The sequence below is a fragment of the Hypanus sabinus genome, chromosome 20 (assembly GCF_030144855.1).
Source record: "Hypanus sabinus isolate sHypSab1 chromosome 20, sHypSab1.hap1, whole genome shotgun sequence".
Lineage (NCBI taxonomy): Eukaryota > Metazoa > Chordata > Chondrichthyes > Myliobatiformes > Dasyatidae > Hypanus > Hypanus sabinus.
The window spans coordinates 51361653-51389506 of record NC_082725.1 but is presented as its reverse complement, the minus strand read 5'-3'; the positions used below and the strand labels follow the sequence as shown (position 1 = coordinate 51389506).

General features: G+C 36.9%; 2 protein-coding genes across 6 annotated transcripts in view; one reads left to right on the top strand and one right to left on the bottom strand.

The window, feature by feature from the left end:
- LOC132378526 (uncharacterized) overlaps positions 1–27854 on the top strand; it is a 377364-nt gene that overhangs the window by 178803 nt on the left and 170707 nt on the right. The window lies entirely within an intron of this gene.
- Positions 1–27854, bottom strand: part of kif13a (kinesin family member 13A) — a 240130-nt gene that overhangs the window by 100413 nt on the left and 111863 nt on the right. For all 5 annotated transcript variants that reach the window (XM_059945486.1, XM_059945482.1, XM_059945484.1 and 2 more), the window contains exons 7-11: positions 10150–10237; positions 6931–7065; positions 6708–6820; positions 5797–5908; positions 1647–1859 (exon numbers count right to left, since the gene is read on the bottom strand). In XM_059945486.1, the coding sequence (XP_059801469.1) occupies positions 1647–1859; positions 5797–5908; positions 6708–6820; positions 6931–7065; positions 10150–10237 (661 nt within the window). The remainder of the gene's footprint in view (positions 1–1646; positions 1860–5796; positions 5909–6707; positions 6821–6930; positions 7066–10149; positions 10238–27854) is intronic.

The window sequence follows — 27854 nt, the reverse complement described above, 5'->3', positions numbered from 1 at the left end:
ACCACTCAGCCAGATTTTCAATCTCCCTCCTATATGCTACATCACCGCCTTTGATTTGGCCGAAGACAGTGGTGTCATCAGCAAACTTGAACTGGAGCTGTGCTGAGCCAGTAACATAGTGTAAAGTGAGTAGAGCAGGGGACTAAGCACACAGCTGTGTGGTGAGTGGGAGAGAGGATGAAGTAAAAAGCTGGGAGATGCTGGAACAGGTAAGGGACTGAAAAAGGAGGAATCTAATAAGTAAGGACAGTGGACCATAGAAGGGAAAGAGGAGGGGAACCTGAGGGGTGGGAGGGTAATAAGAGTGGACCCATTGGTATCACATATCACCTGCCAGCTTGTACTCCTTCACCTACACCCTACTTTATTTCTGGTTTCTGCCTCTTTCCTTTAAAATCCTGCTAAAGGGTCATAGCCCTTAACACGTTAACTGTTTATGCCCTTCCAGCTATGCTGCCTGATTTGTTCAGTTCCTCCAGCATTTTGTGTGTGTTACTCTGGCTCGTACCCTGCGTCTTCCATTCCTGACATTTTCAATGACATTTATTATTTTAAAATGTAAAAGATGGCCAAAAACAAAAAGGGTGAATACAGGACTAAAGGGTGCTATACTTGAATGCACACAGTATAAGTATAGTAGTAAGGATGTTGTCTAAAATGGAAAATAGAAAATGCATGTTAAAAGGGCAATGTTACAATAATCATTGGGATGCAAGTAGATTGGGAAAATCAGGTGTGTACTGGATCCCAAGAGGGGGAATTTCTAGAATGCCTATGGGATGGTTTTTTAGAGTAGCTCGTGTTTAAGCCCACTGGGGAATCAGCTATTCTGGATTGGGTGCTGTGGCAATGAACTGGAATTGGTTAAAGAACCCTTTGGGGCAACTGATCATGATGTGATCGAATTCACCCTGAAATAAGAGGAGAAGCTAATGTCAGCTGTATCACTATTACAATGGAATAAAAGGAATTACAGAGGCATGAGAGAGGAGTTGGAAAATTGATTGGAAAAGAACACAGCAGGGATGACAGCAGAGCAGCAATGGCTGGAATTTCTGGAAGTGATTTGGAAGGCAATTGATATATAGAAATATTCTAAAGGCAAGATAACACAACTGTGGCTAAAAAGAGAAGTCAAAGCCAATATAAAAGCCAAAGTGAAGGCATATTTTAGAGCAAAAATTAGCAAGAAGCTAGAGGATTGGAAAGTTTTAAAAAACCAACAGACGGCAACTAAAAAAAATCATTGAGAAGAAAAAGATGGAATACGAAAGTAACCTAGCCGATAATATTAAAGAGGATACCAAAAGTTCCTTCAGATGTAAAAGAGCTGTGAGAGTGGAAATTGGACCACTGGAAAGTGATGCTGGAGAGGTAATAATGGGGGACAAGGTAAAAGTGGACAAACTGAATAAATATTTTGCATCAGGCTTCACTGTGGAAGACACTAGCAGTATGGTGGAAGTCCAGTACGTCAGGGATCAGAAGTGTGTGAAGTTTTCATTATTAATGAGAAGGTTCTTGGAAAACTAAAGGGTCGTAAGGTAGATAAGTCACCTGGACATTCTGGCTAATGTTACAGTAAGAAAACTTGTTATAAACATACTCTATGCTCTAATGCTTGTCATTCCCCTTCACCTTCTTACCTCAGCCTGACTTAATTGTTCCTTAAGTTTTTCTACTTCCTCACGGAGTTCTCGAATGATCTTGGCATTGGGATCCTCATTCACTACAGCATGGTTTACTATGCGCTTTGCCCGGTCTGCATATCTTAGTGTAGACAGAGTTTCTTCATAATTGTCGCCAGCCGGGCTTATGGTTGCTATCATGGCAGTTTTACTGTTTCCTCCCAAGTTGTCCTAATTCATAAATATGAATGTTTACCATTAACAATACAATCCATTCTTGGGATGTAACAATATACATCTAAAGTCTGTCAGAAATACACAGAGCAACAGTCTGTTGTCAGAAACATAAAATACTGCCAAAAATAATTTGTTCACTTTTCAAATATATTTCACTGTATTTATGAATATAATTTTAATATAGCATTTTGATGTAGGAGTACATCCAAAAATCTGCTTTTATACCATCAAAGCCAGCCTGTACCCAGCAAGGTCCCCAGCCAGCAAATTAATGAGCCAATTGGACTGATCAAAAACTTTATCTGAGACACCAGTAACATTTGTAGTTCATTCTTTAAAGATAAAAATTGGTCAATATACATAACATGAATAAAATCATGGTGACAGAAACTCTACATTGCCTATCATTATATGCATTACAATTCTCTTCCTCATTTAAGGTAATGCTTTTATAGGCATAATAGGTAAAGTTAAATCAGCTGGTAATCTGGACTGGAAGCTGCCAGGACCTTTCTCCAATGACTGGGTGAAAGAAAATGACCACTAAACTGATACAGATTCTGGAAATGTCTATGGAAATAAGTTTTTCAAATCTAATCTCCAGATGGTATGCACAGACTCAGTAATGCTAAAAAATGAGGTAGAGCTCTGCTGTCAGTATGCTCAGGACTATGGAGCTCCTTTTTACTTTCATATATACAAAATAAAGGGCATATATATGTTACTTGAAATGCAAGCTAAAAAGTACTTAACAATAAAACATTTGGATATAGAAGCAGCTTTAAAATGGATAAGCTTCTTTAACGTATTACGAAAACAAAAGCACTTGCTAAAAGCATAGTCAACCAAATCTTAAATGTTTATGGTACAATCTAACTAACATTAGTCACATTTAATTATTTTATGCAACTAAAATGCTCAGTGTCTAAGACTTTGACAGTGTGGTATTTGGCATGAAGATAAATTGGTCCCAAGTTTGTCATAATTTGTCAAAAAGGGGATTATGGCAAAGAAGTGTGATGCAACTTCCCCAACATTCTTGTTGTTTCACTCAGCTAAATTCATTCATTAAAAGACTTTGTACTTCCAACATCCGATTCAATTGACAAATGTTGAGCCAATCTGAAATGGAATTTGTTGTCATGTGATTAGACAAGTTTGGCATTACAATTCTGATGTTAATTCAAAGCAATTCTCTCAGCTCTTCTCCAAATTTCACCAAGAAAATTTTCATGTGCCTAGCCGAACATGAAGTTCAATAAGTAATAATTGAGCCTCAGTGTTGAGGGGAATCTAAGGAAGGATTAGATATTGAAGTCTTGAAATACAACTTCAGATAACATCCTCTTACTCTGAAATAGAAAGCAACCAAGCTAATATATAAAGCACACAATAGCCAGAGACAAAAAAATGCAGTGTTTAATAATGACTGTAACATAATTTGTTACACCATTCTCCCTCGCTGAAATTCAGCACTTCTTCAAATTTACTCATTTTTACAATGTCTTGACACATAAAACAATTATTGTTTTGCCTAAAAGGGTAAGAATGTGATGCAGTACAAGACACACATTCCTCTTAACGCTTTGTATCTTTAGGATACCCTAAAAAAGCACTAAGAAAATGATTTCCATTTCCTCTAATGTCCCGCTCAAAAGACCTTGAAAAGTGATCATCAGATTGTTGTCATCTAGGGCTATTAATTAACAACTTTGTTCTAAGTTGATCTGATCCCCAAAATCATGTCAGGTTAAACCCTTAATATTAACATAGAAGAGTACAGCATGTGAATGGGCCCTTTGCAACCATTTATTCTCTGCCTGCTCATGAGACTGCCTAAATGCTGCTTAAACATTGCTATTGTATCAGTTTCAACCACATACTCTGGCTGTGGGTTCCAGGTGCCTACCACCTTATGCGTTAACAAACAAAATGTTCCTCATTTTACTTCATTGGACTTCATCAGTGCTCCTAAGGGTCCTGCTATTTATTGTGTACTTTCCCCCTTGTATTTGATGCCCCAAATTGAATCATCTCAAACATTTACTGATAAAATCATCAGCCATTTGTCTGTCCACATTTGCAGATGACCTATGCCTTGCTGTATATTTTGACTGGCTTCCTCACTCACATTCTGGAACTTCACCAAAATTTGTGTCATCTGCAAATTTATCATTCAGAGAAGCTACATTTTCTTTCAAATCATTAATACATATTACAAATAACAGAGGTGCCAGTACTGACCTCCAGTCAGAAAGACACACAATTACACTCTGTCTTCTCTGACTAATCTAATTTGGTATCTAATTTACAAGCTCAACTGGATCCCATGTAGTTTAATTTTCTGGACTACCATACCATGAAGGACTTGTCAAAAGCTTTGTTAAAGTTCATGCAGACAATGTTGACTGCCCTGACCCTGAAACATCTTTGTCATTGCTTCCAAAACTCAAACAAATTTGTTGGATGCAAAGCCATGCTGACTATGCCTGATAATTCCATGGTTTTTTCAAAAGCAAGTAAACCTTGTCCCCAAGAAACTTTTCCAAAATTTTCCCAACCAGTGATGCAAGGCTCAACAGGCCATAATTTCCTTGTTTGTCCCCCATTTTTCTTGAACAAAGGAACAACACTGGGCATTCTCTAGATTTCTACCATCTTATTTGTAACTACAGGATACAGAGCTCTTGTTGAGATCCAAGAAATCTCCTCCCTTACTTCTTTCAATAATCAGGATAGATACCAGAGACTGGGGGCTTACCCACCTTAATATTCTTTGACACCCACCTAGGTAAATGCTGCATCAGAGTACTCATTAGGGACCTCACCAACTTCCTCTGGCTCCATGCATAAATGCCTTCCTTCATCCTTGAATTGATCTCACCTTTTCTCTGCTACCCTCTTGCTCCTAATGCATGCAGACAATGCTGAAGGATTCTACAAATAATCCTGTTTGTCAAGGACAGTTCATGGACCCCTTCAGCCCTCCTAATTCCTTGTTCTAAGTTCTTTCCTGCTTCCTTTATATTTCCCATGGGCCTATGCTTCCGAGAGCTTCATTTTTCTTTTCAACTAAACTTGCAATATCTTGCCATCCAAAAGTCCCAAAATCTCTTGGCATCCTTTGCCTCACAGAAACATACAGCCCTTGGGACTCCAAACAAATAGTATTTAAATGACTCCCATATATGATGTGGGTTTCGCCTCAAACACTCTCCCAATCTACCTTCTCCAATTTTTGTCATTAACCGTCACCCAATTTAGCAATCACACCCAGGGACAAATCTTACCGTTATTATCCATAAAAATCTTAAAACTTATAATATTATGGTCCCTGTTCCTACAATGCTCTCCCAGTGAAATTTTGCTCAACTGGCTAGGCTTATTCGTTGGATCGAGTACGACTCAATCCTGCACTGACTACATACTGTTTCAGGAAACCCTCCTGGATGCTGCTAACAAATTCGGCTCTATCTAAGCCGCCACCACTAAAGGAGTCCCCATCAATATCAGGGGTTTAAATCACCCACCACAATAACCCTGCTGCACTACATCTTTCACCACAATAACCCTGCTGCACTACATCTTTCCACAATCTGCTCACATACCTGTCCTGCTGGCTGTTGGGAGGCCTATAACATAACTTTATCATAGCTGAGCCAAGAACATTATTATCCAATAAGACAAAGTTGCATGTAATGGAGACACAAGAGAGTGTACATGTTGGAATATGAAGCAAAAATCAATTTCCTTTCCCCTCTCCTGCAGATGCTGCCTAACATGCTGATCAGATTGTTGCTCAAGTTGCATGTGAGCCCATTTCCCAAGTAATTATTTTTATATATCAGGCGGTTTTTGATATTGGCGTGCAATATGTAGTTGTCTTTTCACCATATACAGTCCCTTCGATACTCTCCATTCATATTGATACCTTGAGAAGCCAGGTGAGTACTGAATCTCTGTAAGGCACAAACTTGTTTTTGCCCTTTCCTCCCACTTGATCAGCTAAAGCAGAAATAACCAACCCCAGAGTTGTAAGGGATCTGAGAAGAAAACACAGCAAAATTAATATCTGTGAAACTCATAATTCTGTTAAACATTAAATAAATTTAACAAATTACATGAAGTTTTCATTTGGAAAACTATTTTAAAAATCAAAACTCTGTGTCCAATGAACAGTCTAACAACTATTTATTCTCCTCTGATTTTTGGGCAATTTAAAATTTATCCCTTCACTGGTGTTTCTGTAATTAAATTTTTTAAATTTATTCAATGAAATTACTAATTGAACTTGAATCCAACGAAATAAAACTCAATTGCAAAGCTCAGTACTTGTTTTATTTCTTGGTAGGATGGAGAACCATTTGCAAATAACTTTTGGGAAAACATGACAGCTAGTTTACACAAGGAAAAGCCCCATAAAATGAATGCCTGAGTAATCAGTTTTGTAACAATGGCCGAGAGCAAAATAATCAGGAAAATAATAGGAGAATTTCTTCCTTTTCTTCACAAAGTATCAAAGGGATTAGTTATATCCACTTGGAAAGGCAGTCAGAGCTTGGTATAATGTTTGACCCCAAAGGCAACAGCACTGAAATTAGCACTCAATCAGGTCTGTATTCAAATGTCAACCAAGATTATATGGTTACATTCTCAAGCGAGCTGGAATCCACTGCCCTATGAGACAACAAATGTGCTATCAACTGAGACAAAAAGTGTTAACACAAACAGGCATCCGTTTGAAAGTTGACATAATGAGTGCTTCTGACTTATTTCAAGTCGCACAAACCTATAAAAAAGTTACTCTTATTCATTTATATTCAATTGACATTGTTCTCTCACTTGTTAATATTACTGCCCTCCTTCAAACGTTCGCCTGCAGCTCCGGTCTTGGATACTCTCTCACTCCCAGCCAAATCCACGAGGCTCAGCTTACTCACTTTCTCACCAGAAGTCTAAAAAGGAAGTAATGTTGTAATAAATGCCAACAGGAAATTACAGATGTCCATGCAGTCATATCAATTGGCGTGATTTCTCGTCTAAATGGAAATAGACACTAACTTACACCACTTTGTAGGTCATACAGGGTCTGAGTTAAAATAATGTTGAAGACAGCATGAGAGCGACTGCTTTCTTCATTCATGTTGGTAGCTGCAACGGTTCGTGATTTGTTTCCTTCTGACATCAAGGATTCAATATCCTGCAAATCATCATCAATAAAATGCATTGATTGTTTGGAACAGCACAATAAAACATGCTGAAGAGACACACTGCAGACATTATTTAGATACCCTGACAAAATATTTTCCTCCCCTTGGTAAGGGAAATAATTTCCATTAGTACAGGATTATATGCTGTACTAATCTATATTGAATCAAATGCCTCCTTCAGATCAAAATGTGGTTTAAGCAAACAAGTCTTGAATTTGCATTCAGCAAGCACTGTAAAATTAGGATGAAAAATAGCCTATGTATCCTCTTTATTTATTGAGATGCAGTGCAGAATGTGGCCTCCCGGCCCTTTGAGCTGCGACACCCAGCAATTCCCCAGTTCAATTCTAACCTAATCACAGGACAATTTACAATGGTACAACTTGCAATATCAACTGGTGTGTCTTTGTGCTGTGGGAGCACCTGGAGGAAACCCAAGCAGTCACACTTGTTCTGACATTCAATAAGATTGTAACTGATTGTTTTTTAGCCACTATTTCACTTTCCTACTTGTTCACCAAAATTCTCAACCCTTCAATCATCTGAAAAGTTATCAATGCTTGCCTTGGATAAATTCAAGGATTCAACCTCTACAACTTTACGGCAGCGTGCTCCAAAGATTCACAACCTGTGTAGAGAAGAACTTCCTGCTCATCTCTATTTAATTGAGTATCTTTTTATTCTGAAACAATGCCCCCATCTCAAAAATCCAGATTTCCCCAAAGAGGTAACAGTTTCTCAGCATTGAATCCTTCAAGCTCTTTCTGAATCTTGTTCTTCTAAACCCCAATCACAATCTGACCAACCCACTCCATCGTTCCTTGCAAATCAGAGAGAAAATGGATATAGGATTTACACAAATCATTAAGTCGCTAAACTGATGGTAATTCTAACATCAAACTACAAGAATGGAGACAGTACATTTTGCTTCATTCAGCAAACATATTTGATGCCCATTTGCATTCCAAACCTTCCTTCAAACTGACTACGGGCTGTTTGCTTTCCTCATCACATCAGCCCGCTGACTGAACGATACTCAGAATCAGATAAATGTTGTGAAATTTGTTAATTTTGCAGCAGCAGTACAATGTAATACATGATAATTATAGAAAAAACTGAATTACAGTAAGTATATTTTTAATAGTGAAAATAAGTATTGCAAAGACAGAAATTTTAAAAAAGTAGTGAGATAGTGTTCATGATATCAATGTCTATTTAGAAGTTGGAAGGCAGAGGGGAAGCAGCACTTCCTGAATCACTGAGCGTGTGCCTTCAGGCTTCTGCACCTCCTTCCTAAGAAGAGGGCATGTCCTGGGTGGTGGGGATCCTTGATGATGTATGTCGCCTTAGCACCCACGTTGGAGCTAAGTTTACAATTTTCGGCAGATTTCCATTTTATGTAAAAGGTCTCAATATATTTCAGAGTATTAAACAAAATCAGGCATTAAGGCAGTTTAAAAAGATAGCAGGGCATACCCAAAAGAAATTGAAAATGAAGACTGAAAGATACCAAGTAACAGTGTTATAGGTTGAAGACAACTGAAAAGTATGAAAGCAAAAATATGAAAGGAATTTTGTACAAGCTGGGGATCAATCTTAAATCAACAGCCAAATTGCAACAGTCCTACAATAACTAGTCTGTTGAACTTCAGAAGGCAACTAAAAAACACTTCAGAATTTCATAATCTCCTCAACAATAGAGGAACTTAATTCTGTAGCAGTGCAGGAGGTAGTCACGGATTTGAACTTTCTGCACCACAGATATGGGGAGGCTGCAAAGACCACACCTCGTCTCAAGCAATACACAGGAAAATACACAGAGGAATGGTGTATTCAATAATAAAAAAAAGTCACAAAATTAATTTAGGAACACTTCCATCAAGTATTCTTTTGTTCAATAGGTAAGATAAATGTGTTTCCATCTATACTTCCACACAAGTGGACAGAATACCGTAGAAACTTGTAGAAACATTTCCAATTTGTCCTTTAGACAAGGCATAACAAACTCCTCAAACTCTCAATAACTGCATACAAAACACAAAGCAGATGAACAAACTCTTCTCAGGCTTCCAGCTGGCTACAGGTATCGACTATAACCGACGTTTCGATGACAAACTCTGCCATCTTCTTCAAAGAAGAAACAATGGTATTTGATACCTGTAGCCAGCTGGAAGCCTGAGAAGAATTTATTCATGAAAAAGCCGGAAAAGCACTAGATCCTTTTTCACTAAACTGATATTACACAACCATTACTGGCTGCACTTTTGATTGCTGATTGAAGGCCTGGAAGATCCACAAAACTGGAGGATAGAAATGAATTATATCATTTGCTGATGCACTGAAGGTGAGTTGCACAGAGATCCCATATCGTATCACCAGTTCATTCCTCAGCTGGCCATCTCATTATTGTGTTTCGCTAATCATTAAAGTTCTGTAGTTTATTTTTGCTCAAGTAATAATCAATAAATGAATTAACAGTGTTTAACTTAGCAAGAGTGAAGTGAGAACATTTAGTGAGAACAATTAGCTTACAATAAGGCAAAATGGCATTAATCCAGGTCTGGCAAGAATCCCGTGGAAAATCACTTTGAAGCAAATTACATGAACATATTAGCATTTCTAAACCAAGTCTAATACCTTGGCACAAGTTTGTTTCACAATTAGGTGTGCCAACAGTTCAAATGTAGGCTGCAACTTTACTAAGCACAAAAGTAAGAACCTTAGATGTTTATCTTTTTAAAACAACGAACCAATTATTGATGACACTTCATCATTGACACAACAAAAGGTTAAGAAATTTATTTCATAAAAATTATGCACAAAATAACATAGCTGAAAAGACATTATGGTTTTGAGTTTTGCTGTTGTTGATCAACATGTCCAGATAACTGTACAGAACCATGTTTAATAATAAAAATCAAATGAAGTTTTCTCGTAAAAACCATGAACTTAAAGGAGCATAAACTATCAATGGAAGTTATCTTTTTTTCTGGAAGAGCTGTTGTTCTTTCAACTTAAACGCAATTTGTTTAATATTTGGGTCAGAAGTGTGAAAGGTCAATCCAACTACTTACCTCAAAACATGTTACAGCCAGCTGTGACAAGCCATCTACGTATGGACCCAACACTTTGTGCTCTCGAACTTTCAGAGTGTGTCGGCTCCTGAGAAAAGAAATTAATTAAGGCAATTTAAATACAGAACGGTCAAATGTTAAATAAATCATTTAAATTTCAAGGAGAGAATTCACACTGAAAGATTTTGCAAGCCTAGATGTAAGATTGGGAATGTGAAACAAATGTCAAAGCCGGAACTTGTGCAAATGTAGTACAACAAAACAAAGCGAACCAATGGATTGTCAATCAGCTACACAGGGACATAAACAAGTATAATTCTATTTAGTCTGACAGAAAACTTTGTATCCAGAGGTATGCACTGAAGAAGCACACACAAAATGTTGTTAGAACTCAGTAGGTCAGGTAGCATCTATGGAAATGAATACACAGTCGAAGTTTCAGGCGATGACCCTTCTGAAGGACTGAGAAGGAAGAGGGAAGACGCCAGAATAAAAAGGTGGGGGGAGGGGAAGGAGGCTAGCTGGAAGGTGATAGGTGAAGCCAGGTGGGTGGGAAAGGTCAAGAGCTGGAGAAAAAGGAATCTGACAGGAGAGGAGAGTGGACCATGGGAGAAAGGGAAGAATGAGGGGCACTGAGGGAGGTGATAGGCAGAGATAAAAGATCAGAGTGTGGAATAGAGGAAAAAAGGGGGTGAAATTTGTTTACTGGAAGGAGAAATCAATATTCATTGCATCAGGCTGGAGGCTACCCAGACAGAATGTAAGGTGGCCTCATCTTGGAACAAGAAGAGATCGTGGACCAACATACCAGAACAGGAATGGGAATTGGAATTAAAACATTTGGCCACCGGGAAGTCCTACTTGTGGCAGAGGTGCTCGATAAAGCAGTCCCCCAATTTACAATGGGTCTCACCAATGTAGAGAAGGCCGCATTGGGAGCACCAGGTAGAACAGGTAACCCCAGTAGATTCACAGCTGAAGTGCTGCCTCACCTGGAAGGGCTACCTAGACCGAGTAGAGGTGAGGGAAGAGGTGTAATGGGCGGGTGTAGCATTTAGGTCACCTGACTCACTTGCATTTCCTCCATTTCATGAACATCCGTGCTCACCCCATCTTCCTGCTGCTTTGACAGTGATAGAGTCCCTTTTGTATGTACGTACCTACCTCTGCATTGAACACATTATCCTCTGCAACTTCCACAATCTCCAAACATCTCCTACCACCAAATATATCTTTACTTCCCGATTCACCACCCCCTCCCCCCACAGGCTTTCCACAGGGATTGCTCGCTGTGCGATCCTCTTTTCCATTTCAGATAATCTTGGAAAGAATAATACTTGGAAAACACAGAAATAATTTAGCAGCTAACCTTCTGAAGCAAGCTGCTATTGATGTTTATTCCAGGGATCTCAAAGGCATCAGAAATATACGTAATGACCAACCAAGGAGGGCAGTCAATGCTATTGAAAATTGCATAAAGTTAGGGTCACAATGCTCAATGTGGCCTCACTTTACCAACAGAAATAAATCCACAGAGTGTTGAGACCTAACAGGGTTGAATAATGACAGATTGAGACAAAAAAATAGCTCTGATACTTAAAGTACATTAGCAGAAGCTGAAAGAACTGAAAGATGTGACCTTGCATGATTTCGTAACATAGTCATATGGCGTGTGGCACATAACACATGAGTCAGGCGAATTAAAGTTAACAAAAAGGAGTAGAGAGGGCACTGCTTATTTTGTCATTGATTACCTTGCTGTTTAATTTAACTTTTTCTACAAAGATTGTCTCTTCAGCCCCTTCAACAACACTTGGTAGCAGCACAAAGAAAATGTACACACTAATTGGGCAATCTCCAATGTCCATCAATGGTCAATCTGGTTGACCTCTAAAGGACATGCAGTTACCTGAATAGTCTGCAAAAGTGAATGAAGAAACAAGTAAACTTGTCCTCATTATTAACATTCTACATCACACATCCGCCATTGAGTGCATTCCAATGTGTTGTGTAGGACCAGCAATAGTTGCTCATTGACTGTCACTGTATTAAAATAATTAAACCCCAGCCCACTGGCAGAATGGGAGAGGTACAGTCGGCCCTCCTTATCCGCGGATTCTGTATGCATGGATTCAATCAACCATGGATCGGGAAAACCTGGAAGTTCTCTCTTCAGCACTCGTTGTTTGAGCACGTACAGACTATTTTTTCTTGTCATTACTCCCTAAACAATACAGTATAACAACTATATACATAGCATTTACATTGTATTAGGTATTATAAGTAATCTAGAAATGACTTAAAAGTACAGGCAGTCCCTGGGTTATGAATGAGTTCCATTCCTGAGTCCATCTTTAAGTTGGATTTGAAGTCAGAACAGGTACATCCGGTATTATTTAGCGTCAGTTAGTCAAATGTTTTTCTTAGTATATAGTACATGTAGTGTTCTCGCTCAGGTGTAAGAGAACTCTGAACTAAACACCGAGGTAAACCGTAGTCAACAAAAACAGGATCGCAGTAAGATTAACCGTTTACTGTTCACTCTTCCACATTAACATATGGTGAAAACTGTTGATAAAACAATACAAAATGTATACAGTATTTGTTTCCTTCTTGATATCACATTTACATCGTAAATACTTGCAAAAGTAAAACTACAACTACATTACATAAAAGTGCAACATACAGTCAGAATCTACCTATGCCATTGACTGCTTTAAATACACTTCAACACAAACTATCCGCAACTCTTTAACTAACGAAAACATAAACCTTATCAACCGTCATTACTTTTAACAGAATCAGCGTTAACATTTTTAATTCAACACATCGATTATCTCATGAACTTATGGCATTGCTTCACTGATGTTTCTAGTGCGTAGAAAGAAAACTTTTCTTGCGCTGATCCTGCACATGAGCCCCTCCTTCCCGTTTCTCCAAACCGGTATTTTCCCACAAGACGCGGCGAGACCGGGTGTGACGTCATCGCATGCTGCGATATATCACAGACAACGAATTTACTTTAAACCATCTTAACTTTAACTAGAAAATGCTGACCAACGAATTACTAAAGCGAAAATATTATAAACTAAACAAATGCCATAAAGGCAACACAGTACATATTTTACCTTTCTATGCATATAAGACACTTAAGAAACATACATATTTCAATAATTAAACCACTACGTTGCTTAGTAATAATTGTAGCTTTCATTGGGACAGGGCCTTTCACATGTTCCATTAAAATTGTTCCAATCGTTGACCGACTGTAGCCTAACACTTTTCCAAAGACCAATGACGTCTCATCTTTTTCCAATTGCTTTATTACTTCCACCTTATTTTCAATCGTGATCCTGATTATTTTCGTGAACCGAGCTGCACCGCCAGGTCCTAATGTCCACCGCACTGATACATGTTAAATAAGGGACTTGAGCATCCGCGTTTTTGGTATCCGTGGGGGGTTCCAGAACCAATCCCCCGCGGATAAAGAGGGCCGACTGTATTAGCTGAATGATTGGATGGTGTAGAAAGTTGCATTTTGAATGTGAGATCCAGGTAGGGCTTTCACAGTCAGCAGTATGGCTTCAGAGAACATTGTAAAAAAAACCCTTGGAGTACAAGCACATGGTATGTAGAAAGAGGACTCACAGGCTAACAAGGCTTTCATACACTGGCCTTCATAAATCAAGGCGTTGAGTTTGAAAGTTGAGAGGTCATGGTACAGATGTATAAGATGAAGAAATTACCCTCAAATCTTTTCCCTCTCATCTTGACTTCTGTCTTCAAGCTCTTGATTTCCAAAGCCTAAGTACATTCACCCTATCTATACACCTAGTAATTTTACACACCTCTTATGAGATCACCCTACAGTCTCTCATTCTCTGAGAAATAAAGTCCTAGCCTGTCCAACCACAGTTGCTCACATCCTGGCAGCACCCTTGTACATCCTTTCTGCACTCTTTTCAGTTTAATAACATCTTTCCTATAGCAGGGCGATCAAAACTGAACACAATACTTCAAGGTGGCCTCACCAGTATCCTACACATCTCACAAAATGCTGGAGGAACTCAGCAGGTCAGGCAGTATCTATGGAAATGAATAAACAATCGATGTTTCAGGCCAAGACCCTTCATCAGTTGATTTCAGAATCAGGTTTAATATCACCAGCATATGTTGTGAAATTTGTTACTTAGCAGCAGCAATACAATGCAATACATAATATAGAGGATTACAAGTAAGCATATATATGTATATTAAACAGTTGAATTAAAATAAGTAGTGCTAAAGCAGATTTTTTTTTTTAAGTGAGGTAGTGTTCATGGGTTCAATGTCCATTTAGAAATCATATGGCAGAGGGGAAGAAGCTGTTCCTGAATTGCTAACTGTGTGCCTTCAGGCTTCTGTGCCTCCTTCCTAGATTTAACAATGGGAAGAGGCATGTCCTGTGTGATATGAGCCTTTAATAATGCACACTGTCCTTCTGAGGCACCACTCCTTGAAGGTGTCTTGGATACTATGGAAGCTGGCACTCATGATGGAGCTGACTAATTTTACAACTTTCTGTAGCTTCTTTCGATTTTAACAGCATTTCATATGGCCCATTGGTAAATGAATATTAATATTTTATGTGTAATATTATTGTTAAATGTCTTGCTTCTATAGTTCCTTAATAAAACAACTTGGAGAGTTTCATAGTTTAAAAAGCAAATACCATGGTTAAACTGAAGATGCTGCTTGGCAGGGAGAAGACGACTCACTTTGTACGCTGGATCTTAGTGAGTGTTCTGAAAACTACAACAATAATTTACACCTTTATTATTGATTATCACAAATTACTTTTAAAAATATGTAATTCTTTAAATGGTGTTGGATGTGTTTTTGTGCTGGATTATATATTAATCTGGTGTATCCTAACACATTAATTATTCCAGGCTGTTTGTGAAAATCAGGGATTAATTCCCCATTAACATTTAGATAATTTGTTTAATGGAACAAAATGCAATGCTGACACTTCATGAAGAAGCACTTTGCATGAATAAATATGCCCTACATTTACAGTATATGAATCTTATTAGATATTATAACTAGAGCACTGCAGTCACTGTTGTTATTGCCAATTAGTCCCCCACCCTGCTCATGTTTATCCATTCTTTCACTCACTTACAATTAGTTCCACAGCAACACAAGATTCTTCAAATGAGATTAATCAAGTATCTGCAACTCACTTTGCAAATCATTTCCAGAAACTGTACACAAAGAAAAACAATGATCTGTATGTGACAGAATTCAACTCCTGCATTAGATCAAGGTGCCGTCTTTGCTCCATCAAAACTTTTAGAGAAATATCAGGCAGTTTCATCCAATTTAAAGTATCTTGCATTTTTCACTGCTCGTCAACAATGCTTTTTGATATCTGTTACTTAATGAGTAACCATGATGTTGTAAAAGACTTCCATTTGGTTCAAGATATTCCATGAAACCTTAGATCCAATTTTGCCTTCTTCTCTCAGCTACTTCCAGAACTTATTTCATAAAGTTATGCACTTCTCTTTGCATACTGTTGCAAGACTCTAAGCAGTTAGCATTGGGTCAGTTTTAGTTGTCTTTCTTCTGAGTTATAATTATTATAGGGTCCACTCATATTCCAGGAACTTGAGGACCTGACAGCACAGTCCTAATGGAGTGTTATACTGACTAAAGTTGTGTCTTTCAGTGAAATTATACAGATATTTAAACTTTCTAAAGTCTCTCCCAATGCCCCAACCAACATCCCAGTTATCAGAATTTGCACTGATTAGCATCTGATAATGGTCGAGACCCTGTTCGATCCACGTGGTGAAAATTGGTAAAAATGCACGGCTGGATGAATTATTTGAGGGCACATAAAATAGTTCACCAAGCCTTGCAGTTGTCTGAGAACCCCCTGACACTTTCATACACATAGGCAGGCTATTTCAATTTCTGTGGCACCTTTAAAATGACTAAACATTTTAAGGCGCTTTGCACAAATCAAACAAACAAAAGCTGAAGGCAATCACTTGGGAAATAGCAGGGTCAATGACCAAAAGCTTGAACAGTAAGATTTGGGGAGCGTGGTGGGGTACGTAGGATATGTTTAGGAAGGGATTTCCAAAGTTAAAGCCTTTACAACAGAAAGCACGATCAATATGGATAACTAACTGGTCCTGGGCAATATAATTTTACAGTTGAATATCCTGGAGAGTTTCCGGTTGGAAGTGACAAGAGAGAGGGAGAGGTACAAAAAGGAATTTGTAAAAAAGTTTTAATATTCATGGTTTGCTGAAGTAGTAGCCAAAGTGAATCAGCAAATACAAGGATAAAGGTAAATGGGACTTTATACAAGTCAGGGCATGGGAGCAGAGCTTTGGACCTGAAGCTCGAGGATAAAGAAACAAGCATGGACTAATGATTTGAATCACTAGACCTAAAGATGACAAAAGCATAGATACCGTTTCACAAAAACTAAGACAGTGGTGGAAACAGGTAGAAGCATGCAGTCTTAGCAATGTCAATGATATGTGGTCCACAGTTCACCCTTGAAGCAATCTTGACTTCATTTTGTACAGTCTGTTTCAAACAGTTACTGGGGAGTGGATGAAATTGGTGGCTAGATAATGGAGTCTGTGATGGAAATGAATTCAGTTGGTTCTCCCTTCCCAATGTTTAGGTAAGAGGAAATTTCCGCTTACATGTATATTGGAAAAGCAGTCTATTTGGATATTGGAGATGTAAAGTGAGGTGATGTAATACAGAAATTACTGGTTTTACTTTTAGATGTTATTACCTTGCAATTATTGTATCTTTGGAAAGAATTTCTTTTTGTCATCTCTATCATGAATGGCAGGGTCCTAATTTTGAGCTTGTATCCCTGTTCTGGAAACCAAACTGATGGAAATATCAGCCCTGCATTACCTTTTGTCCACACTCACCTCTGTTTATTGCCCTCATGTTTTAGTGATAACTTGCTTGCTTCAAATGAAAACTATATATTTTGGAACTGACCTTCAGCTAGAAAGCCCCGACACATTACCTTTGCCAAATCTCAACCAACAGAATTGAAGAAACTAGATGAGGTAGTAAGTAGTCAGATTTGCATGTCATCTACAGATCTATAGAAAGTTTAGAAAAACTACTTTCTACTTAAGCAAACTTTTTTGCTTAACTGAGTTGTCAGCCAGGTGATTTTGCCTGGAATCACAATTCATATTAGCAAGATGTTAGCAAATGCCCACATTAAAGATTGCAACCTAAAAGTTTTAGTGTATCTTATCTCCAATGAAAACAAGTGTAACTCCCTCACCGGGATTGTATGCAAACTTGGCTAGCTAGCTGGCTCTGCTAACAGCCATAGAACTCAGCGGTGAGAAGGTCACCTTTCATAAACAATATACATCTAGGGTTGGTATGATTTGGGGCTGAAGCAAACAGGAATTTTGTGATGTTCCAATTAAAGAAACCTCGATTTGAACAAATTCTTTGTAAATACTGTCCATACACAGTTGTTGGTTGGCAAGAAATAACAGATCGTACCCCGCATAAAATTATAAAGAAAGTATATTTACAAATTTCAACTTTATCAAACAACTATTAGGAGAAAGAAAAAAGTGTCCATTACAGTCTAAATAAGCACATAAAGTTGGAGTTTATCCTGGAGTTGTCGTTTTACTCACACGCTGGACTCATGGTCTGCGTGAAACACACACATTCTAAACTTTGCTCAAAATCCATCTCAAATAAATGGACTTCCTCTCAGCAGTACTGGCCCTTCCTCCTTGAAGACATTCATCTGCATGAAGCACTTTATGCAATGGGGATGCTCCTTCGCATGTCATGCTCAGCCCTCCTCCCTCCTGTCCTCTCTGCAGCTCCCACCAAAAAAAATTCTGAACCAAACCACTGTCCGTCACAAATCTCTCTGTGTCCCATTCTCTTGAACTTTCCCCCGATTCTGCCATCCTGATTGGCTGTCACAACATTCCTAAATTGAGTACCTCTAGCCAAAACAAAAACATTCTATCAGCAGGACACACTGATGGTGCTAAATGGCAACTCCTTTGCTTTTATCTTCAGAAACAGCACTATTTCCATCTTTAATATCTTTATTTTTCCCTTTCAGGGCTCTTTTGAAGACCCTGACCTGAAGTTACACACTAACTTCGGTTCTTTGCGGGAATGGGACCCGCTCTCAGGGTTTCAGGACTGACTGTTGCTCGGCACGCCAAGGGTTCAGCCTGAGAGTCTTGCTCGTGTTCGGAAGCCTAAGATCTTGGGGCTCTGGAGACGGGTGGATTGAGTGTCAGTGTCATGGCAGGAGACTGGTGTGTCATCAGGGGAGTCGGAAAATTTACTGCTGTGTGCCTGAAGACTCGGGATCTTTGCAATCTTCTGGCATAAAACTTGAAAAAAGCGACATAGCAGACTCTTAATATCATAAACCAGCAAGTTGTTTGTTATGTCTCCCCATTGCTGAGAAAATGGAGGCACCTCTTTCTCCCTTATTAGTGAGAGAGAGAACCTGTGGTATGTCAAATACCGGGTGAAACGCGAAGTCTTTGGGGTAACTGCAAGTTTGTGTCTTTGCTATTACCTTGCTCACACTTGAGTGCTCGGTGGTAGAGCTGGTGCTTACTTATTTTTACTGGTGGGGGGGGGGGAGATTGTTGCTCGCTGCCGCTTACGCGGGAGGGTGGGAGCTGGTGGGGGGTACTTTGGTGTTCTTACATTTATCTGACGTTCATTCTTTGTGACACTTCTCTGTTTTCAAGGAAGTTTGTGAAGAAAAAGCACTTCAGGATGTATATTGTACACATTTCTCTGACATTAAATTGGACCTTTGAACATTGCTTTTGCAGAAACTGCTAAAATGAAATATCTACAGCATAGCAGTATAAATCCTAAGCAGAGCATTACACTAGACACAACAATGAACCTGGTATGAATCATACAACACATTTTGACACCAGGTGATGCCAGGACTTGAAGAGGTGTGGCACATTTGCTGACTGCTATGTCTCCCCATATTTTACACGCAAGACATGGTGCAGCTGCAATGAGACTAGCTTTAAATAAAACCAACACAACTTTACCTGGCAATTTTAAATGCTTAAAAACAACAGTAATTTTAACTACCTTATTGTTGCATCAATCATTTAATTATAAAACACCAATGACTTTGGCTCATACCCAGCTCTGTCCTTCTTGTTTGCATTTCAGAAAACACAAATTTTTCCTTTGTGAGTCATGTGACATTTGCAAGTTACTTGTATGCAATAGAGAGTTCATATCTCCATGGACCAAGTTAGTTCAGGTTGCATTCATATTACTTCACAGCTTGAGATATTCACCAATTGATTAAATGCCCGACACAGCTCTGTATTTCTGTGTGGGCAGAAAGATTTTTTAAAATATTTAGCTGTAAATTTGTTCATGCTGTAATGTGGAAAGAGGCAACTGGAAGGAGGAGTTTTCATCAACTTATCCTGGTCACCGGGATTTTCAACATGGTGATTTTTCTTTCAGATTCTCTGGCTGTTTTCACGTAATGGCAGAGATGAAGGCAGCAATCTATGTGGTGGTCAATAATGGCTCTAGGAACTGGGCCAACTCTACAAATACTGCTGAGTATTAAGCAGTTGGTTGAGGCCACCTCTACACAGCAGCCGTGTGGCTGAATAGATCACAAATATAACCTTTTGAAACAAGAGGCAAGCACAAGGAATAGCTCACGCTAGGGGGAATAAAAGGCATGTTTTGTTTCAGCACCCATGTATTCTTCAGAAATTGTTGAACAGCTAAAAAAATTCTCAACACAAATAAATTCCAGAAGGATTTTTTTTAGACTGCAGGAGAAAAAGCTGAATAAACTTAAAGCAAGTACAGTAGATTCCAGTTAATTGGGCCATTTGATAATCAGAGCAGCCACTTATTTGGGATGAACAATAATAGAGAAAATCCCCTCTTTTATTTGGGACACTATACTGCTTGATTGGGGCGCAAGACTGTTGCCAACCAGTTTCTAACCAGCATCAGTTGTGTGTAATTGGTTACCATTAGACACAACACCACGATTCAAGTGAACAGTTTTTATATAGTGTCAGTTGCACATGTTTGTGTTCAAAAAGGAAGTGATTTTTGTCTCTGATAGATTGTGAGAAATAAGGAGCAACTGTTTATTCAGAACTGCTCTGCTCACTGCGGTTTCTGGCATTCAGGCTTGAAGATGCCAGAAATGGTTTGGAATGAAAATGAAACGATTTCACTACTTCATGGGTGCTGAAACAAAACATGCCTTTTATTCCCCCTAGCGTGAGCTATTCCTTGTGCTTGCCTCTTGTTTCAAAAGGTTATATTTGTGATCTATTCAGCCACACGGCTGCTGTGTAGAGGTGGCCTCAACCAACTGCTTAATACTCAGCAGTATTTGTAGAGTTGGCCCAGTTCCTAGAAGCTACGAAGAATTTGAAGGTATCAACAATCATCTCGAATGTTACAATGGAAATGAAGATTTGGAGGGTGTAATCATCGACAACATTGTATAAAGGCAGTCCATTATTTATACTAGCTGTCTGATTTTGTTAATTTACAGTCAAAAGAATGCAATACAGATGAATTCCTCTGTTGATAAGTATTAGGAACTAGTTCACAGCTTTATAGAACTGTAGTAATATTGGGAAGATTCTGTATTACATTTAAATATATAACTTGTTACTCAATTTGTCCTTTATATACCTTTTTAACTATTGCCATGAAACTTTAGCTAATGGGGGCGCTGCTTAATTGGGCCCAATTGCGCTTGTCCTGGTGCATCCCCATGAACTGGAAAACACTGTATTAAAATTTCCTTCACATCAGTTTAAGCACAAGGAAGTGAAAACATTTGAGGGGGTGGAGTTTCAAGATGGCGACATAAGCATCTGCCTTTTAGGCGCTCTTCACTTTTTCAACTATAAACACCCTTTAATCAAATCTTTTCGAACCTAATCATATGAGTTGATACTTTTGATTAACTCCTTTTTTCTAAAACAATGTTTGATTTAATCTTGTCAAACTTAAAATGGCTACAAGCAAGAAATTGTCTAAGGATCCTCTATCCATCGACGCTATTTCTCATTTTCTGGACGCTAAACTTGCAACTCTGGAAAGCAGGCTAGAAAGTAAATTGGAAAGTAAACTGGCAAGTTTGGAAAATAAGCTTACCACGATAATATCTGAACTCAAAGGATTTGTTAGATCGCTTGATACTAAGCTTCAATTGCAGGCATCAGAAATTCAGCAGCATGAAGATCACGACTCTTGAAAAATTAATTTGCGAAAAAGTATGTACAATTGAAGCACTGGAGAAGAAGGTACACTCGACTGTTAAAACATTAGATCAGTATAAGTTTAAAATTACTGATCTTGAAAATCGATCTCGCAGACAGAATTTGCGAATTATCGGGTTCCCCGAAAAAGTTGAGTCCAGTGATTTAACTGAATTTTTCTCTAAATTATTGTGGGAAATTTTCGGTGCTGAAGGTTTGCATACTAAACCTGTTATCGACCGCGCTCACAGAGTTGCGAGGTTTTCGGCTGCGAGTGGCAAACCACGAGCTGTGATTGTTCGCCTTCATTATCTTCGGGAGAAAGAGCTTTGAATTCGATTAGCTCGTAAAAAAGGTAAGATTTCTCACAACAGCAACACATTTCGAATTGTTGAGGATTATTCATTCGAAGTAATGAGAGCGAGAATCGCTTTTAAGCCAGTGATGGCAGAGATTCATTCGATTGGACTTAAACAAGCTTTAAGATTTCCAGCGAATCTTAGAATTACATTGAACGACAACAGTCAGCAATTTTTTAATACTCCGGAAGAAGCGAAGAAATTTGTTGAAGAATATCGATCTTCTAGTGCAAGTTGAACTATGTGTTATGCTGAAAATTTTTTGGAGAGAAGATGCCATTTCATTTTAAGTTTTAACCTATGAAGCTGGGTTATAACTTCTTATCCTGATCTACGGGTCTGGTTTCTTTTTTTTTTACTATCACCATCGCTTATAGATGCTCTTTTAACTTTTTATAATATCTCTTTTTTTTATTCTTTTTTCTGTTTCGGATATACACGTTTATATTTTGTAATAAGGATTTACTTTTTTTAAGATGTCGTTTCTTCTTCCCATAAGACTTTACTTTCTGTAAACATTTATCTGTTTGCCTGCACTTGGAAATGGGACGAATGTTTTGGATTTTTTTGGTCTTTTTTTTATTATATATTGTAGTGTCTATTAAATCTTTTTTTAATCCTATTTTGATAACTTTTTTTTCTATTAATTTTTTTAATAGGTCGTTGAACTTACATTTATATTTTGTAATATGGCTTTTTCAAAATGTCGTTTCTTCTTCCCATAAGTCTTTGCTTTTGAAACGTCATTTTTCTTGTATTTGAACATGGAATTTTTTTTAAAGGTATATTACACTTCCAAATTTTAATGTTTATACTTTTTTTATTAATGATCGTTTGTTTTATTATATTTTTTTTTCATTCTGATTGATATACATTTTCTCTTTGCAACCCTATATTTAAATCTGGGTGTTATATAGTTTTTTAAAAATCTTTTCATGGAGCTGCCATCTTGAAATGGGGTTAATATTAGTGTTAGTTTATGCGCCTGCCGCTTGGCTTTCTTTCGAGGGGTGGGGGGAGGGAGTAGGGATCTTTTCTCACGCTTTTGCTTTTTATTTTTTTGCTTTTAGTTTATGGGCCGACTTTAAATTATTAATATTGTTGAAGTGTCATGTTCTCCGGTTGCTCCTGTACCATTTTTCCTTCTTCCTGAATTATGAGTTATGTGTTTTTTTCAACCTTTCATGGTATATACAATTAATATTAGCATGATGGATAAGTCTATTAATTTTATTTCTTGGAATACTAATGGATTAAATCATCCGATTAAACGTAAAAAAATATTTAAAGTATTCCATAGACTAAATGCTAATATTATCTTTGTACAGGAGACCCATATTAGGAGGGAGGATAATCAACACTTTTTTAGGTTCTGGAAGGGTCAACAATTTCATTCGAATTGTACTGCTAAAATTAGGGGTGTGTCTATTTTTATAGACCCCTCAATCTCATTTATACATCATGAAATTATATCTGATCCACAGGGCAGATTTTTGTTGATTACTGGTTCACTTTTTAACCGAAAATTGGCTTTAGTTAATATTTACGCTCCAAATTTTGACTGCCCTGAATTTTTTAAACGTTTATCTACTACCCTTCCTAATCTAAATGAATATATGTTGATAATGGGTGGAGATTTCAATTGTTGTTTGAATCCTTTGATGGATAGATCTAAACCTATTCGAACTCTTCTGAATAGATCAGCTTTACTTATTAACTCTTTTATGGTCGATTCGGGAATTACTGAAATATGGCGGTTTTTGAAATCTAAAGATAAAGAATTTTCGTTTTTTTCACATGTATATCATAGTTATTCTAGAATTGATTATTTTCTTATTGATCATGGTTTATTAGCAGATGTTATTGACTGTAAATATGATTCTATTGCTATTTCGGATCTTGCACCTTTGAAGTTATCTATCAAGATTTCAGACTCTTTCATTAATACTAGATCTTGGAGACTCAACACTACTTTGTTTCAAGATCCAGAATTTATTACCTTCATAAAACAGCAAATTGACTTATTTTTTTCAACAAACTATACTGAAGAGATTGACAGAGGAATACTTTGGGACTCTTTTAAGGCTTTTATTCGTGGACAAATTATCTCATATTCTGCTGGTAAAAGAAAACAAAGGTATTTAGATATAGCTTTATTGGTGGATAAAATTAAAGAAATTGATAAGATTTATTCCGTTACTCCTACCAAGGAACTTTATAAGAAGAGAGTTGAACTGTAAATGGAACATAGCTTACTGTTATCTTCTTCAATTGAGAATCAATTAATTAGGACCAGGGCTCAATTTTATATCCATAGTGATCGAACTGGTAAATTGTTAGCTAATCAATTAAAAGCTATTTCGACTAAGCGACAAATTATTAAAATTTGTAAACAAGATGGTAATCTGACTACGGATCATAAAGAAATTAATAATACCTTCCAAGATTTTTATAAATCTTTATATCAATCAGAATTTGATGGTGATCTGTCTATGATGGATAATTTTTTTTAACAATTTGAATATTCCCAAATTGACAGATGAAGATCGAAGTTTATTTGATGCTCCTATTTCTATGGCTGAGGTAGGAGAGGCTATTTCATCGATGAATTCAGGGAAAGCTCCTGGCCCTGATGGTTATATTATAGAATTTTTAAAAACTTTTTCTTCTTTGCTTTCCCCTTGGTTATGTGAAATCTTTAATGATGCATTTATTAAGAAGAGACTACCCCAGTCCTTTTATGAAGCTACTATCTCTTTAATTCTTAAAAAAGATAAAGACCCTACTTTATGTGCATCTTATCGCCCTATATCGTTATTAAATGTAGACTCTAAGATTCTTACAAAAATTTTAGTTATTAGGTTAGAAAAGGTACTATCACAGATTATTTCAGGAGATCAAACTGGTTTCATTAGGAACCGATACTCCTTTTTTAATGTTAGAAAATTAATTAATATAATTTACACTTCCTCACCCACAACCCCAGAATGTGTTATTTCATTAGATGCTGAAAAAGCTTTTGATAGAGTTGAATGGACATACTTATTTAATGCCTTGAAGAATTTTAATTTTAGTTCTAATTTTATATCATGGATTAAATTAATATATTATAAACCTGTTGCTTCTGTTCTTACGAATAATTATAGATCCTCTTTTTTTCAATTATCTCGTGGTACGAGACAAGGTTGTCCCTTAAGTCCTTTATTATTTAATATTGCATTAGAACCTTTAGCCATTGCTATTCGTGAATCCCCTAATATTTCTGGTATTACCCGTAATGAGAAATTATACAAGTTATCGCTCTATGCTGATGACTTGTTGTTATATATTTCTGATCCTGATAATTCTATTCCCGCTATTCTATCCTTGTTGGCTCAATTTGGTAGTTTTTCTGGTTACAAATTAAATTTGGATAAGAGCGAACTTTTCCCTTTAAATGCACAAACTTTACTGAATGACAGGATACCATTTAAAATTGTTACTGATAATTTTATTTATTTAGGTATAAAAATTACCAAGAAATATAAAGATTTATTCAGATTGAATTTTTTACCTATGCTTCATCAAATTCAACAACTTACTACTAGATGGTTTCCTTTATCCTTATCATTGGTTGGTCAGATCAATGCTGTTAAAATGATGATTTTACCGAAATTTTTATATTTATTTCAAGCCTTACCAATTTTTATTCCTAAGTCTTTTTTTGATAGCATTGATTCAAAAATTTCCTCATTTGTGTGGCAAAATAAAAACCCCAGATTAAGTAAAAGACAGTTACAGAAATCTAAAAAAGATGGTGGTTTAGCTTTACCCAATTTTAGATTTTACTATTGGGCGAATAATATTCAGAATTTATTATACTGGAAATTAGATTTAGATTTACCATTGTGCCCACAGTGGGTAAATTTAGAATGTAACGCTACACAAGGATATTATTTTCTGTTCTTGGCTCTTCTCTCCCTGTTGACTTAGCTAAACTTAATAAACAGATATCTAACCCTATTGTCAAACATACATTACGAATTTGGTTTCAATTTCGTAAATTTTTTACTCTAAAAAAACTTTGTTCTTGATAGCCTTATCTTACTTAATTTTTTCTTTAAACCCTCTTTAACAGATCAAGCTTTTAGTATATGGAAAAGGAAAGGTATAATATGTTTTCGCGACCTTTTTTCTGAAGGTAGTTTGATGTCTTTTGATCAACTTTCTAACAAATTTAAATTACCTAAATCTAATTTTTTAGATACTTATAAATTAGAAACTTTTTATATAAAGTTTTACCATCCTTCCCTAATTCAACTTTGATAGATTTTTCAGATATGATTTTTACTTTAAATCCCTGTCAGAAGAGATTAGTGGCTCTTAATTTATAAAGAGATTATGAAGATACAACCAGAGATATCAGGTAGAATTAAACAGGAATGGGAAAAAGAACTTCAATACAATATTTCAACGGAAAAATGGGAAAAAATTTTACAAATGGTTAATTCGTCTTCTATATGCGCTAAACATGCTTTAATACAATTTAAGGTTGTACATAGAGCTCATATGTCTAAAGATAAGCTTGCTCGGTTTTATTCTCATGTTAATCCTCAATGTGACAGATGTCATTTAGATGTGGCTTCATTGACCCACATGTTTTGGTCATGTCCTACTTTACATAATTATTGGAAGGACAGATTTGCTACCATTTCCTCAATTTGGAATATTGATTTACAACCTCATTTTATCACTGCAATTTTTGGTATTCCAAATGAAGATGATAGTCGATTCTCCCCTTCAATTAGACGAATGATTTGTAACATTAATGGCCAGGAGATCTATATTACAAAATTGGAAAGAAGTAAATCCTCCTACCACATTTCAATGGTTTTCTCAAACTATTTCTTGCTTAAGTTTAGAAAAAATTAGAAATTAAAAATTTTTGATTCATCAATTAAATTTGAAGAAACTTGGGGACCGTTCATTCGACACTTTCACATGAATTAATTTGACTTCTTCCAGACCTTTACTCTTATTATTCTTGTTCTGGTATGGAGTTCCGGAGTTTGCTGACACTATCATATACTTAAAAACTATTATTATTGCCCATGTTAGTTTAGGTTTAGTTTTTTTTATTATTTCTTTAAATATACATTTTTTCTTATATTTTACATTTTTTTTCTTTTTCTTTTGATGATTATTTTTAATCTTTTCATGTATAATCAATATAGATTAGATTGATATTGTATGATCCTTTTTCGCTGAAAGTTTAATAAGATATTGTTATCTTGTTATCAACTCAATTTCAAATCTATTGTATTCATAACATATGTAATATAATATTATGTTATGTTTTTTTAAAAAATTAATAAAAAGATTGAAAAAAAAACAAACATTTGTCTGCTGCCACATCCTACAATGGAGAAAGAATGCACACAGTGGACACAGAAGTGCAGCATCCTAGATGTGAAAATTTACTGGGATGAATCAAAACAAAATTTGCAGTAGAACAGAGCCACACCCAAGATTGATTCAATGTTGCCAGCTACTAAGGCTGTACTTTCTCCAGAGGCTGGTGAGTAACCACCAAATATCATTGAATATGTCTGGACACGAGTTAAATGATCAAGCTTAGAATTATGATGGAGTAAGGTCAATGAACTCAAAGAAGAATATTCAGAACACCTCGACACACAGTTTGCCTGCCAAGTGCACCCTCTATTACAAAGAAACCAAATTCCATGCCTCCTTATGAATCTGGAAAGCATTTTTAGGCCTTTCTTGCAGCAGAAGGCTGAACACGTGGCAAAGCAGTTTCAAATGAGCGACCAAAGACAATCACTAGAGAGGACTGAAGAAGTTTGGTATGGACACTCAAGTTCTAAGAACTTTTTATAGGGGCACAATTGAGAGCATCCTGACTGGCTACACGACTGCCTGGTATGGGAACTGTACTTCCCTCAATCGCAGGGCTCTGCAAAGAGTGGTGCGGACAGTCCAGTGCATCTGTAGATGTGAACTTCCCACTATTCAGAACAGTTAC